General features: G+C 34.1%; 1 protein-coding gene across 2 annotated transcripts in view; it reads right to left on the bottom strand.

Annotated features, from left to right (window-relative positions):
• Positions 1–854: 854 nt before the first annotated feature.
• Positions 855–15329, bottom strand: part of tefu (Serine/threonine-protein kinase tefu) — a 60502-nt gene continuing 46027 nt past the window's right edge. For both annotated transcript variants that reach the window (XM_017621485.1, XM_017621484.1), the window contains 14 exons: positions 14882–15035; positions 14231–14669; positions 14009–14180; positions 13431–13931; positions 13200–13370; positions 12704–12829; positions 12268–12636; positions 11410–12022; positions 11207–11353; positions 10275–10654; positions 1704–1849; positions 1534–1640; positions 1200–1439; positions 855–1136 (listed from right to left, as the gene is read on the bottom strand). In XM_017621485.1, coding sequence (XP_017476974.1) covers positions 955–1136; positions 1200–1439; positions 1534–1640; positions 1704–1849; positions 10275–10654; positions 11207–11353; positions 11410–12022; positions 12268–12636; positions 12704–12829; positions 13200–13370; positions 13431–13931; positions 14009–14180; positions 14231–14669; positions 14882–15035 — 3747 coding nt within the window. In that variant the 3' untranslated portion in view covers positions 855–954. The remainder of the gene's footprint in view (positions 1137–1199; positions 1440–1533; positions 1641–1703; positions 1850–10274; positions 10655–11206; positions 11354–11409; positions 12023–12267; positions 12637–12703; positions 12830–13199; positions 13371–13430; positions 13932–14008; positions 14181–14230; positions 14670–14881; positions 15036–15329) is intronic.

The following is a 15329-nucleotide window of genomic DNA, read 5'->3' as shown; positions in this document are numbered from 1 at the left end:
CGTCGTGCCGGGCCGGGCCCAACTAAAATTCTTAACGTGCAGGCTTGTGCGTGTTTTTGAAAGTTGATTTTGTACTCGTGCCGGGCCGGGCCTGAAAATTTAAAATTGCCCCTTTTTTAGCCCTTTGGAAAATTTATTCATATTTGATCTAATTTTTTCATTTATGTATGAGATTAATTTTTAAGCTAAAAAGGACTGCTATATACACGTATATATGTATATGTATCGTACGTTCCTTATGTTTTTATACAAACTTTAAATGTGTTAGGACCGTAAACTTATCCATTAACGGTTTAACTATACTTTAAATAGATAAGTTTACAACCCCAAATATGCTTGATGTGTTAAAGGGCTCATGGATGTACCAGCATGCTGGCGCCATCAAGTGACCCTTAGATAATAAACAATAAACGAGCGGATTGGAAACTAGGCCTTTCCAACCGTCAACCGTCACGAAAGCGCGACTGGGTGGATCGGAAACTCGGCCTTTTTGACCACCCAGGAGATATCAATAAATGGAGTAACCCAAAAAGTATAGCGCGGATTGGAAACTCGGCCTTTCCAACCGTCTACATAACTTCCAGAAAATTGCATGCGTTTATATTGACATAAAATAATTGCAGTGATAAAGAAATAATGTTATTTAAAAATTTCTGTAGAGCATTTTGTATTTTGTATTTAATATTTAATATTTACATTTTAAATCTAAAATCTAATTATAAGAATGTTAAATCTTTGTTGCAATATAAGTCTAACAGACTGTAAAAAATAAATAAATAAAATAAAAAAATATTCAAAAAATGGATTGAACCAACAATTCAGCACTGCTTTTCGTTGCAATAATAAATGGTTAGTTTAATATTAGTATTAAAGTATAAACAACTTTATTTTTATGGAAAATATAATTTAAAAGGATAACAACGATTAGCAATGTGGCAATTGGGCATTCGGTAGTTATAAATATGGATCCCAACCTGGATAAAGACGGCATAGATTATGTTTGGAGACTGCATCATTTATTAACCTTTGAACTTGCACATCCGTATTGACTGTACTGGTTATGTTACTTAACCTTCCTTCCAACTTGTGTTGCACACATAGAAGAGCACGCTGGGCGGTTAAGTTTTTCTCATCATCTGTGAAAAGGGATTATAACAATAATACCATTGCACAATGGAGTTTCTTGTTGTTGCTCTCACCTTTAGCGCTAACCGTTGAAGGTACTACATTCCAAATATATAACGGATCATAAAGCAAAACCTCAAGTATTGTAATAATAGCGGATTGATTTTTTCGTAAAACTTCTAGTGTTGTTTGACATGCTTTCTTGAAAACTCCACCTGTTTCGCAAACACCCATGGGTGCAATCATATCGCGAGTAAGGCGAAATGGTACAGTTTCTGGAGTTGGCATTATTTTCCCCTGTTCAAACGCGATCCCTTTGATGATATAATTGCAGAATGTTTATTAAATAATAAACTAAATTCATAAGAAGTAAACATTCTGATCAAAAGAACATATGTATGTAATTACCGAAATCAATGTGAATTACTTCAGCTGTTTTCTCATCAATAAGTATATTTTGCGTATGCCGATCGCCAAGACCAACTATGAAGCCAACCATTGAATTTGCAGCCATACTAAAATAACACACAAAACGATTTAGAATTGAAATCCAATGTAATGGCTTATAAACAAATTACCTGTTTGTGTAAGCTAGTCTACGTTCAAACCAAACTCCTGGAACTCCAAATTTTTCAAGCAGAAAATAGTGGAAAACAGGCTTGATTTGTGCGCAAATTTGTTCGTAAACCAACAAACGCTTTTGCAAGTCAGATTTGAGATGTTGCTGAAAATCAAAAATGATCGATTATTAAATAAGCATATGTACGCATACCCATTTGTGTTGGGATGTCATCGTTTCCTAATACAAAATGGGTATTCATCTAAACGCGTAAATGCCTCGTTAACAGAGTAAACATGGCAAATAGAGTCCGACTGAAGGTAGATTTTTCGGCCGAACCGAACGTTCGGTTTTGATCCTGCAATCCGCCAATTACCGAAGCCGATGATTTACTTTAAAATTAAGTAAATCGAGCTGTTCCTCTAATTTGTGGTGTGCGTCTTGATGTTGTAGCATAAATGGAGGGACCTACAGCTTTACGCCGCCTCCGAACGCAACTGCTTTAAGTAACTTTAGGGAATGCTAGCCAATATTGAAAAATATCAGCACCCCTAAGAACTATTCTATATGTACATTAGACGGCATCACCAAAAAAAGTTGCGGTTTTTCCGCCCGGATTACAAAATTTATTATATTTTAAGACTTCCACCACAATATTTCGGAAAAATATTAAGATTTACGTGAGCTGGACCGATTGGAAAATACCTGCAAGATGGAGTTTTTTATGAGTAAAAATAGTTTCTTAAAGGATTTTTTGGAAAAAAAATCCCCTCAGTTTAGGCTTTAAAAATCTAAATAAAAATATTTTTAATCTTTTTATTGAGCTATTTCGGAGATCACCACATCTCCTCATCAGACTTCTTTTTTCTAGACTTCAGCAGGGATCGAACCTGCGTAATCGATGTGCAAAGTCAGAAGCGTTAAGCACTGAGCTATGCACACCCTAAGTATGCAGTTTTATAGCCCATTCAAATTTAGTATAACAAAGTGCACGTTTCAAGTCGCTATAAAATCGCGTTGATTTTTGGTAATTTCTCGCAACCAGCTAAATCTAACCGGAAAACGGCTAAAATGGCCACACTGCCAATGATAGGCTGAGTTATCTAAGTTTTTCTTAAACCAGTCTTTGAAGAAAGTTCAAAAATAGTATCAAAAACCTCATTATTGTGATTCCGTTAAAATTTTTTATTAAATATTTTTATGCAAATTTTTTAAGCTTAAACTGTTTTGTCATCTAAGGTAATTTTTTGCCAAAAATACTTAAAAAACTGTTTTTATTCACAAAAAACTCTATTTTTGGAGGTATGTTCAAGTCGGGGCAGCTGACGTAAATCTTAAAATTTTTCGGAAATATTTTGGTGAGTCTTAAAATATAATAGATTTTATAATTCCGGCGGAAAAACAGTACCGATTTTTTTTGTATGGGGAGTGATGCAGTCTAATGTTCATACATATCGTTACCTTAATTCAGAAAGGCCCCCACCAACACTTTTTTCGAAACAGATTTTAGTAGGATATATTAAAATACACCTTCAATAAACATTTTAAAGTGTTAGAACCATAAACAACGGAGTTACACGCCACTTTTTAAAACGCCGTACCTGTTTTTGATATTCTTTTTATAATGTTTTTTGATTCTCCTGTTAAATAAAAAATTTGTTAGTTAGGGCCTTTGTGAATTAAGGTAACGATATATTCCTTAAAAAAATTTCGTACCATCGTATTATGACATTTCACACCGTTAAAAAATAGTTGGTTGCGGTTTCAAGTCCTCTGAACATTTATTCAGCCGTTAAAAACTTTACTACATACTAGGGATGTTGCGAATGTGGAATTTTAGACATCCGCGGATGCGAATGCGGATGTCAAGTATTTTCAAGAACCAATTAGAATCTAGCATAAGCGAAATCGTTGTTTAAACAGCACTTACAAGCCAAACGAGATGTGTCAGGTTTTTCAAAAGCTTTTTAAAATGAAATCTTTGTTCTCATTCCATTGGCTGTTTCAGAATTTGGGGAACCTGTAACGTCATCAGCATTTTTTTTATTGTAGTTTGGTAATTCATTTTTAATACTTTCTTCTGCGACTGGTTTGAAAAATTTGTGCTTATAGCGAGCTAAATAGGTGGATATGAATGAAAATTTTGAACAAAATTCTGTTTTCAAAGTCGTAGCTGCCATCCGAATCGGATCAGAATATTGTTATTTAAAAAAAAGCACCCCGTTTTTTATAAGTATTTGAATTATTGGAATTACGGATGATTAAGGGTCAGACCTATAGCTTTTTAATTATTTGAGCATCGATTCTCTTAATAGCCAGACATTGATCATTTCTGCTGGAAATCCCTATTGAAAGACCTTACTCTTTGACTTTAGATAGCAAAGAAGGGAGACGTAGGGGGACAGTTGTTTTACCACAGAAGTTTTTAGCCAAGGATCATATCCGTATGAGAAAAATACTGCCCGACAACCAAAAATTACTGTTTTTAAAATTTTTAATAGAAATAATTTCTCCAAAGAGCCCCATTTGAAATGGTTGAAACGAATATATGTAAAATCAAAAGCAAATCACGAAAATTTGGTTAAGAATTACAATGTACACTTTATTCTTTTGTAGTCGTTTTTTTTTTAAGATTGGTCCAAAAAATCATAATAAAAAAGAAACCAATGCAGGTACATATTTAAAGCATAGCATAAAATATTATTAAAAGGACTATGTTCTCTTTGACGTACGTCAAACTTTGACGAAAATGGAAAAATGGAAAAAAAATTTCCATCGATAACTTAAATTTGTGACACACAATGGCTAGAGGCGTCGCTTGAGTGCATTCTTTCATATATTTATGTATGTGCCAGTTTTACCGTTATATATTTTTTATCTACTCGGTTATTCCATGGGGTATTCATGCTTTATTTAAATTTCAAAAATTAAATTACTATACCGTCTTAAAAATCTGAAAATTCACTGCGGGAAATTTTTTTATTCTCTTTTTGTCTTCGCCTTCTCGTTTTTGCCTTTATAAGTTTTGAAAAAAGGATTTGAACGAACCATTATATCACATTCCTAGACAAGTTTTGAAAGAATATTTTCGATACTAAATTTTACTAAAACAAAGGCTGCGTTTCTTTATATATTCCGGATAATCCCATTTACAGCCGGAATAAACAGAATACGTTTGAAATATACGTTAACATATCATCAGGAACGTTCTAAAGAATAAATAAACAAAAAAGTTTATTCCAAACGTTCAGAATGAATAAAGAAATTCAGCCAAAATGTTCAAATCAGCTTCATAAAGCTTCAAAAGTGTCATCGTTAATTAAGAAAGAGATGTTCTTAAATATCATAACTTTACGACACTCACATATTGAGTAGATTTGACTATTTACTTTATTATATTTTAATATGAATTATTTGTTTATAAAAATATTGTTTATTCCTTAACAAACACTAAATGAAATTAAGTTTTATCTTTGAACAACATTAAAAAAAATCGACAAACTTTCTATTTCAATTTGATCTCTTAATATTTTGCAGTTTTTTAGCAAATTCAATTTTAGTCTAATAAAGTGCAAATTTAAAGTAGCTGTGATTTACAGTTGATGTATGGCATATTTTTGACGATTCGGTAATTTTCTTCCATATTATCTAAGTATGTTTGACGATTTTTTTAATGAAGAAAATGAGCAACGCCTTCATCAAAAAAAAAAATATTAAAAATCAACGATAAGCCGCAGCTATGTATTTTAAACTTGCGCTTTATTTGAATTGATCGGGCTACAAAACTGCATACTCAAAATATGTATTTATAGGAAATGTAATTAAAAAGCTTTACGAAAGTTTGGACCTTGGATTTATACGGGTTTTGTTAAAGTGTAAACAGCACTTTTATAAACAAATAATTAAAATTATATAATTTTAAGATAAATGGCCATGTATAAGGTTTTGATAAGCACTTGAAATGTCAAGTTTTAGTACTGAATTCAACTTCTTCATCCATTCATAATAACTTAAAAAAATTTGTTTGTTAAGAAGTGTATCTTAAAATATCTGCCTTGACATTTATGTTAAAAGTGTAAAATATGTAAATGTACCTACACCTGTACCGTTGAATACCATCAAAGCATTGGTCTTGAAGGGAATCTATGTATGCATGCATGCATATGAGCAAATTAAAAAGTCGATACAATTTACAGTCGAAAAGTACAGTTTTTGTATAGATTATAGATTATTTCCCAACACTATGGGGAACTAAGCAAAATGGCCTATTGTATTTCACAAATATTCAAATACATAATCCACCAACCGATAATTTTATATATTCATTACAAGATAATTTGTCATCAGTCTGAAATAAAATATTATAAATCGGAAGGGTAAAATAGTATTGTGTTATTAATTCAAAAATAAAAATTTTCATTTCACTGACGAGGGGGGAGGATCTATCCCCCCAAATCCCCCCGCCTGGCTACGCCACTGGTGCTAAGTATCAGTACTTAGTATGAACATTCGTTTTTTTTTTTTTGAGGTTTTGAGGAGGGTTGCCAGCTGTGGAAAATGTTAAGTTCAAATTATTTAATAACTTGAATAATAAATGAATTAATAAAAGATGTGCATCAATCGAAATGGGTTTGAAAAGGATTTATTTCTGAACTGTATTTAGGAGACCTGCCGCGTGGTTAAAAAATCAAAATCAATCTAATTTATTAGTTAATTGAATTATGCGTGACAATATCGGACGGCAGATGTTTAAAAAGATTTAAGTTTGAAAGTACTTCTAAGGCACTCGGCACAGTACGTGCCTAATCAAAGTAGAGTAATCGTTTCGTCATGCCGAAAGGAATGCATGACGACTCGACTTCTGCACACTTGCACGCCGTGCATAAGTCACCAGCTAATAAACACTATCTACACATAACAAATTTTTGGGCCGTTCTTTCGCAACTACGCACTTCCGCAAATATTTCTGCTCGAAATATCATTCATTTTCAATTTACTTCTATTGAATTGACAAATTAATGTTATTTCCAACACAAAAAAAGTAAACAAATGACGATTTCAAAACTGCAAGCGCCTTACAATGTTGGGCGCTTCGATTCATGAAGCTTTTATGATTAGGCAAAAACATGATTTTGAATCGTAATGTACAGAGCTTCATTGAAATACATGTCTTCGGCATAGAAGCTTTATACTTTAGTATGCCGAAATGATTACACTACTATGATTAGGAGCTTAATGTGCGGAGTGCCTAAAGAGGGTTGCAACCTATTGAAGAGTCTAATTTATTTATCTTATGAAATATTAAGATAGGAGTTTCAAACGAAAGTCTTAACGAAAGTTTGAAAATATTTTTTGATTGGTTTTGTAACCTATTCGAAAAGTAATATATATCTTACTATCTACAAATATTAAGCTTGGTCCATATAGTATGTTTTTTTTAATCATGTGATTTTTACAGTTCTCTTTCCCACTGGAAATTTTGACAGATAGTCAGTATCACATCTCCGCGGAACAAAATGATCGCTTTACGCTTGAACAACGTTAAGAAATAACGCAAAAAATAATAAAATGGACAATGTTTTTGCTCGAAAATCGTATTTCCTAACGAAGCGCATTTGCATCTCGGGAGGAGGTTAACAAGCAAATATGACGCATCTGGGATCTGGAAACCCGCACGTGATANAGGCTATGTTAACAAGCAAATATGACGCATCTGGGATCTGGAAACCCGCACGTGATAATTGGCCTATTTTTCTTTCGGCCCGCAGTACAGAGGCACGATAAACGATTTTTTGCAGCTGGAAATTGAAGACGCGGACTTGGACGATCTTTGGTTTCAGCACGATGGCGCGCTTTGTCCGCCAGCTGTAATTTGACGGCATTAAACTTTTTTTTGGTGTGCCGAGAAGGACTGCCATTATGGGAAGAATTCATGAACGGTTCAGGCCCTTAAGGTGAATATCAAGCAAGCTATTCGTGAAATAGAGCCCGAAACCGTCACCAAGGTCTGGAAAAACTGGGGTAACAGAATGTGCTACTACTCATTTGTTTAAATAAAATTAAAAAAATATTATATGAACCATCTTTTGGAAGGTCATCAGATCTGCTTTCATTGGTTTCTGAGATATAAGGGATAATTTGTAGTAAAATAATTTTTTCATAGTGAATTTTTCAATTCGTTTTTTTCCCTAAAATGCACAAGGTTTTTTTCCTTAATAATAATAATAGATTGGCGCTTACACATATGTATGTTAGTGTTTGGCCGAGCTTCTCCTCCGATTTGCGGTGTCCGCCTTGATGTTGATGTAAGAAAAATTCAAACTAAATGGAAGATAATAATAAATACAGTCTGTATTTATTCTTTATTTCAAAACTGATCAGTTTTATTCCAGACGGAACCCATTTATCCATTAAAAACCGGTATTTGTGTAAAATTTTAATATATAAGCCCTTTTAAATGAATTCAGAGCAAGTTCATCAATGCGGAAGAATATATTTCAAACTCATACCTGAGCAGACTAAACGCGGATGTGCCAAATGAGTGTCCGGCATCGAAACATCTCTTCGCATGCCCGGAAAACCCGACAACCCTAACGCCTTTGTACCTTTGGATCGACCCTATGGAGGCTGCACGCTTCTTAGGGCTGCCGTTATTGGAACTTGACGACAACGACTGAGATATTAACCGATCTCGGCGGGGTTGTTGTAGCCGCTACAACAGCAACAATATATTTCAAACCAACTCTCCTAGAAATGGGCGTAGCAATTTTAAAACCAAAGTTCAAAAATTTTGATTTTATTGAGGATTTCGGTAGAATATCTATATTGCTATATTGCGCAACAAGTGTTGTTAACGAAGGGATATTCTGCAAAAAGCCGCAATAAAATCCGCGTTTTGCTAACTTTAGCCCCACAATTGCCACGCCCATTTCTAGGGCTTTGTCGCCTTAAAAAAAATCTTGCCGTACAATCTATTCTAAAATTTAAATTTTAGCAAAAACACGATTTTTAACACCTTCCTAAAAATATCCCATCATAAGTTTTCGAAAACAAATTACAAAAAATTGTTGACTCTCACAAAATAAACCATCTCGTCATAAAAAAGTAAAAATATTTAAAAAATAGTTCTTGAAAAACGCCAATTTTATATAACCATGTTTTTTATAGAGACTTAAACAAGGATGACGATGGTGTAATTTTAAATCCCTAATTTATTGGTCATCACTATGCAAATCAACTTCAAAAAGTTAAACTGTTAATAGCTAAGTTAGCTTTAGGACAAAGTTGACCATCTTATATATCGTCGATGTTTTTGCAAAACCGCCCATCGCCCAATTGCAAACCCGCNGTAAAAATATTTAAAAAATAGTTCTTGAAAAACGCCAATTTTATATAACCATGTTTTTTATAGAGACTTAAACAAGGATGACGATGGTGTAATTTTAAATCCCTAATTTATTGGTCATCACTATGCAAATCAACTTCAAAAAGTTAAACTGTTAATAGCTAAGTTAGCTTTAGGACAAAGTTGACCATCTTATATATCGTCGATGTTTTTGCAAAACCGCCCATCGCCCAATTGCAAACCCGCCTTTATTACTCAAATTTTACAGGAGAGCAAAAAACGGTTTATTATTTGAAGTCATTGCCTTCATAGCTCTCTAGCTATTATTTTACAAATCTGTTGTATTAATAACAATTTAACGATTTTTATGCATAAATCACGATGCCCGGAGTTCNCTTACTCAAATTTTACAGGAGAGCAAAAAACGGTTTATTATTTGAAGTCATTGCCTTCATAGCTCTCTAGCTATTATTTTACAAATCTGTTGTTTTAATAACAATTTAACGATTTTTATGCATAAATCACGATGCCCGGAGTTCAGGGTTACCAAATCTCATTTTCGCCACAACGGCGATTTAGGGGGTTTTGCAACTGGTCGATGGGCGGTTTTGCGAAAACATCGACGATATGTTAAACCCGTTTCTTTAGCTTCAAAATTACGTTAATATGAAGTCTCTACGATGAGCAAAACCCGAGATATAACGACTTGAAGTACATGATTAGTCCCGTTTCTTTAGCTGTAAAACGACGTCAAGGTGCAGTCTCTACGATGAGGAGAACCCGAGATGTAACGATTTGAATAAAAAAAAAATTAAAAATTAAAAAAAAAAATCCTCGAATACGTGTTAGCTTATTTCAAGCATATAACCATAAAAAATTGCAGCGAATCGAAAGTGTGACACCAAAATTGGTGTCCGATATGAAAAAGAATGCCTCATGTACATACATATGGACTAGGGTATGTCGGGTTAAAATTACATATCGTACTAATTTAATGCGACAAACGTTCACAGATATTACAGAGTAGCAATTGTACATATTCTGAGACTGCTAGAAACAACAACAGAAACTACTTAAACGAATCTATTGCCTACTGCCCAACGCGAACAAGTAAGAAATTGAGCTTTTATGGTATTTCATTTGACGCTCGATTTTTGTTTTTACCAGACGTGCAACTGTCAACCGTTTGCTACATAGGTAACAATTATTTCCAGGAATTATATTCTGCTAGCGAAAATTCCTTACCATGGATAATTGACGGCATTTGTATGGTGAGATATCGGCAGGTCGATATTTTTTATGCGCACCAACTTTGTCACTTCCACTACCCAAATACACACCGATAGGTACGGTATTCTCACACCACTCCAATATTCCGCTCCGCATTGAAAGAGGTACAACTTTATAGGTTCGAATGCTAATTTTACGTTCACTTGTTTTAGGATCACAGCAGAGAAGAGTGTTTATAAGTGAAAAGTACTGCTGCATAACTGCGTCTTGCCGTAAGTCATCTCGACCTTTTAACAGCTGTGGACGTGTTTTTCCATCAGAACACAAACAGATAAGCTTTTTAGGAGCATTGATACCTCCTACCAAAGATACACGTTCGTCCCACTTAACGATGCCTGAAATAAAAAAGTATGCTTAAATACAAATTAAGAAAACCACGCAATGGATTTTGAAAAACAAGGATTAAAGTAATTCGTAATTAATTCCCAGAAGATAATTTAGGTAGGCCTACTTAATTGAAGCCATTCTAAAAGGACTACTCAAGAAGGGCTAAAAAAAATGCTTGCCTGCATGCCTTCTAGAAGGGCTGTTTCTATTTATACAATTTACGCGAATGCGTAAATTTATATTATTTAACAAACGAATTTAAATATGCATTTTAGATTGCAATAAAACATATTTGATTTGAACCTTAAATGAATACCTTAAAGAAGTATGATTTTTATGAATTAAAGAGGCAGCTTTATAAAAACTTCTCCAAACGGCCTTCTGAAATGCGTCCTACAAAGCCGTTCTATGGGTAGCGAAAGCAGAAGGCTTTCAATTTGTGCCACTCCATACAAAAAAACATGGAGGAATGTAAAGTAGAAGGCCTTTTGACTCTCAAGAAGGTCTTTTGGAAGGGCTTTTCCTCCTGAAATTATCTGCTGGGTTATTCATGAGTTTACTTGTTATTCGGTAGTCCTTGCTTGGCAACACTGGAAGTTCAATGGTGGGGCAATGGACTGCTTCTAAATGTTTAAGCTTTTTCAATTTGTCTGATAACGCCATAGATGAATTTTTTTCGGGGTCAGCACTTGCGAACTGAATTAAAGCTAAAAACAATCATAGGGATTAAAGCTAAGTTTTTCCCCAAAGTGTAGCGGCTTACCGGGAAACACCAATGCAAACTGCTTTGCGCACTGCGCGTTCAATGTGTTTCGTCCTCTTGTTATAATGTCCGCTGCGATATTAGATCGAGTCTTATTACCTTTGTTTCCTGTGTCGTCAAATATTAAAGGATAGAGCTGATAAAGTGTGTGGTGTGGGTGATCTTGTAAGCACTTCACCAAAACCTCTTTAATGATGGATATGAAATCGTCATGCTTTGAGTTTAGCCTGGCGGTAATTTGATTCAAAGCGCAAATAAATTTATAAGATGGAATTATGCCAATACTATCTTTAATTTCCTTGTGCAGCGCTTGATCTTGCTTATTTGCAAACCATAGCCCAATGATTCTATAGATAGCTGCATTTGAAAATCCAGTGTCAATTTCACAAAATTTCATATAATTCTTAACGGCAATACAAAGGTTGTTGGTGCGCTTCTCTTCGATAAATTTTACTTCGGTTTCATCTAAATTGGCATACTTTTTCATTATGATTACGCCATGGTTAATGTCGCGATCTTTATTTTGTCTGCCGATAGAATCGGCTGCTTGTCTATTTTCCTGTATAATTTGGCACTTCAGTTTAAACTCTTCGGAATTAACATACATATTCGACTGTAAAGAAAATAATAATACTTAATTTACAAGAGATACACATTGCAAACTTTTTAATAAGAATTTCTAAGAAAGTTCTGGCAAGCAGTTTTATAGCCCATTCAATTTTGTGCAAATTTCAAATGTCTAAAAATTCGCATCGAATTTAGCATGTAAAACATTGCAAATATTAACAAAAAAAAAAACCTTATACTCAATTTTGTGAGTAACAGTTTATGTCTGTAAGCATACATTTAAGTACGTACTTGCACATATTCCCGATCGGCATATTTAGCGATTATTTGATAGGCCTCTTTTTTGTTTTCCCTTTCAAAGGCAGCGGGTTTAAGATCTTCCAAATATAGAAAACTTAAGTCATCATTATCACTATATTTTTGAGATTTGAATATCTTTTCCAAGTAAACTATAGATCTGTTGAACATTTTTTCCAGAACATATTCGAAACTTTGCGAATTCGATTCCAATAGAAACTCTCCGTACATTCTAAGTGCCCTCGCTTGTTGAGGACAAGCCCCTAGTTCCTTATGCGTTAAGGCATGCTTCAACAAGGCTTCCGTAATTTCTATGTTCCCACAGCGGAAACAAATTTCCGCATCCTCCAGTAATACATTCAGCTGAAACATAGATTTTTTTATATTTTTTTTGATTACTGCACATTCTTATTAATTTTCAAACGTGTACCTTAACGTGTTCATTTGTGATCTCTATGTCCCGAAGCGATATTATATTACGTTTCGCCAAATTTATTTCTCCAGATTTTTTGCACTCCTTAACAACGTTTAGAAGATGCGTTTCAATTGGATTATACTGTTTAAAGAAAAGAAATACCAACACTAATGAAATTCACCACTTCGTAGAATAAAGTATACAAATATAGGTAATTATTTAAAGATCTGAAGATTCATTAGTGGCAAGAACTTTTAGATTTTATAATCGTATGTAATTTTTGGTATTCGGCAAAGCAAATGTTGTTGTTGTAACAGTATAAAAATTCCCAAAGAGTTTGTGGGGAGTATTGCTGGAGTTACAGTCTTTCGCCAGATATAAATCTGGGTCGTACCGGTTACGTAGACCCGACCGCCGTGGGAACGCGGAAAAGCAAATCAAAACAGTTGGTTTTCAGCAAGACACATAAGGGCCAAATAGTTATGATAATGAAAAGGAAATGCAAACTTACCTTGAAATAATCTATTACTCTTCTTTGCCCACGCACACCTGCTGTTTTAAACAAAGTAATTTGGTGGGATAGTACAAGCTCTTTACAATTGAAACTCCCATATTTCTGCTGGTTTTCCACCTGCCATTTTGCAAAAATCGATTTAATATCTACTTCAGGTGTAAATTGAACCTTATATTAAAAAAAAAGTATTATTTATGAGTTCTCTTTTTGAAAAAAACATAGAATTACTTGACAGAAGTCCTCGGTCTGCTGAAGTACGTGTAGCCATGTGAGATATTTGTAAACACTTTGAAGACATTCAGTGCTTATCCCCATTAAACTATTAATTACGCATTGCCGCGAGTTTTCAATCGCCGCTAAACAGTTCTGTTGCTCACGATTATATAGACACTTCAAAGCATTGAAATGGTGCTTTTCAAATTCCAGGTCTGGATCATTTTCAATATTCACTTTCAAATGGCCCTCCACAGGGACATCCCATTGACAAAGTCGCCAGCACACTTCATAGTCATTAGAATTGTCAATGTTTTTATTACCCAGGTCAGAAAGACTTAGAATTCCGTTTCTTTTTAATGCTGAATTACACAAGCTATTTGTGACTGGATTTGTGAACGAGTTTTGAAGTAGCATTTCGGACCAATTGTTGTTTAAATTAAGAAATTCAAGCCGAGATTGTAGAGGAGAGAGAAATCCAGAAATGGCATCATAGCAACCGATAGATTTATATGCCTATGAAAAGAAAAGTTTAAAAATATCGAAAGTCGTTTGTATTGAATCTGTATTGTATTTGTACGTAAATAAATAACCTTGGTGGCAATTTCCTGGAATGCTGAATTTCTCAAACTCTCTTCCAATTTTATCTGCTTGTCCGAGTTAAATTCCGATAAGGCCCATAACTCTGTGTAAATAATTGTCATAAAATATACCTGGCAATGATTACTAGCTCGAGCTACAAGCAGCAAATTCATTGGAACGGAGCTGAAATAAATATTTTTGCATTTTGTCCATAAGTTATTCAAATACAATACCTTTTATTGTGTAAACGAATACATTCACATATGTTTAGAAATATCTTTATTATTCGTTTATCTCTATAAATATCTTGGATATTCATCTGATCGCGACGCACGCTTTTATCAAGAACCAAATGCAGCTCTTTGAAATAATGTTCGAGCATTAGCATAAGACTATTCAAGTGATGTTCCTTATGTGACATTAGCAGAGTAATAAAGGGTAGTAGTATTTCGTTTGCAAAATATATATCTTGTGACGCTAAGACGCGCAGTGCTTTCCAGCCGCAAAAATCGAAAGCCTTACTAACAAATCGACAAATCCACTCATTCCAAACTAGCAGTTCCGTTGAGTTCACAATGGATAACCAGTCTATGGAAACGACGCTAACGCGTGGATCCCACTCAGGCTTAGTTTTGGTGCTACTTTCAAAAATTTCCAGATAAGGATAGATTTCTGAAAGCAAAAGCGATTAAAATATCACTTGGTAAAATACATAAAAAAAAATAGGTATATTAGTCTTACCACAAATCGGTTTAGCGAATTTTGTATTCATTAACTGAGTTGCTACCTCGAACGTGGCTTCGTATGTGTTCGACTCGAACTGCATTAAGGTTTTGTCTAATATTTTTGCAAGACATATAGAGAANTAGGTATATTACTCTTACCACAAATCGGTTTAGCGAATTTTGTATTCATTAACTGAGTTGCTACCTCGAACGTGGCTTCGTATGTGTTCGAATCGAACTGCATTAAGGTTTTGTCTAATATTTTTGCAAGACATATAGAGAAGAGTTCGATTCTGTCCACTTGGCTTCCAACCTTGATAAAGGAAATTGATAATTTATGATATAAGATTCAACGCTATGCAAATTAAATAATCATACACCCAGAAAAAGGTTTAGTTATAATAACCAAGATTTGGTTATAGTGATCAAGTGGCATAGTTGGATATGGCGAAATAAATATATAGTTCACGAAAGTCTGCAATTTACTTAAGACTTCTAGTTGGGACAAATGTATATTTGTTAATAATTACAAAACGACTACCTTGATTGGACAATATTGTTAGTTGAATAAAATCATTGTTGAGCAAATATAAACAATGCTTTGGTT

The sequence above is a fragment of the Rhagoletis zephyria genome, unplaced genomic scaffold, assembly GCF_001687245.7.
Source record: "Rhagoletis zephyria isolate East Lansing unplaced genomic scaffold, Rhagoletis_zephyria_1.1 Rzeph_scaffold_02475, whole genome shotgun sequence".
In the NCBI taxonomy this organism is placed as follows: Eukaryota; Metazoa; Arthropoda; class Insecta; order Diptera; family Tephritidae; genus Rhagoletis; species Rhagoletis zephyria.
This window is presented reverse-complemented; position numbering and strand designations above follow the sequence as displayed.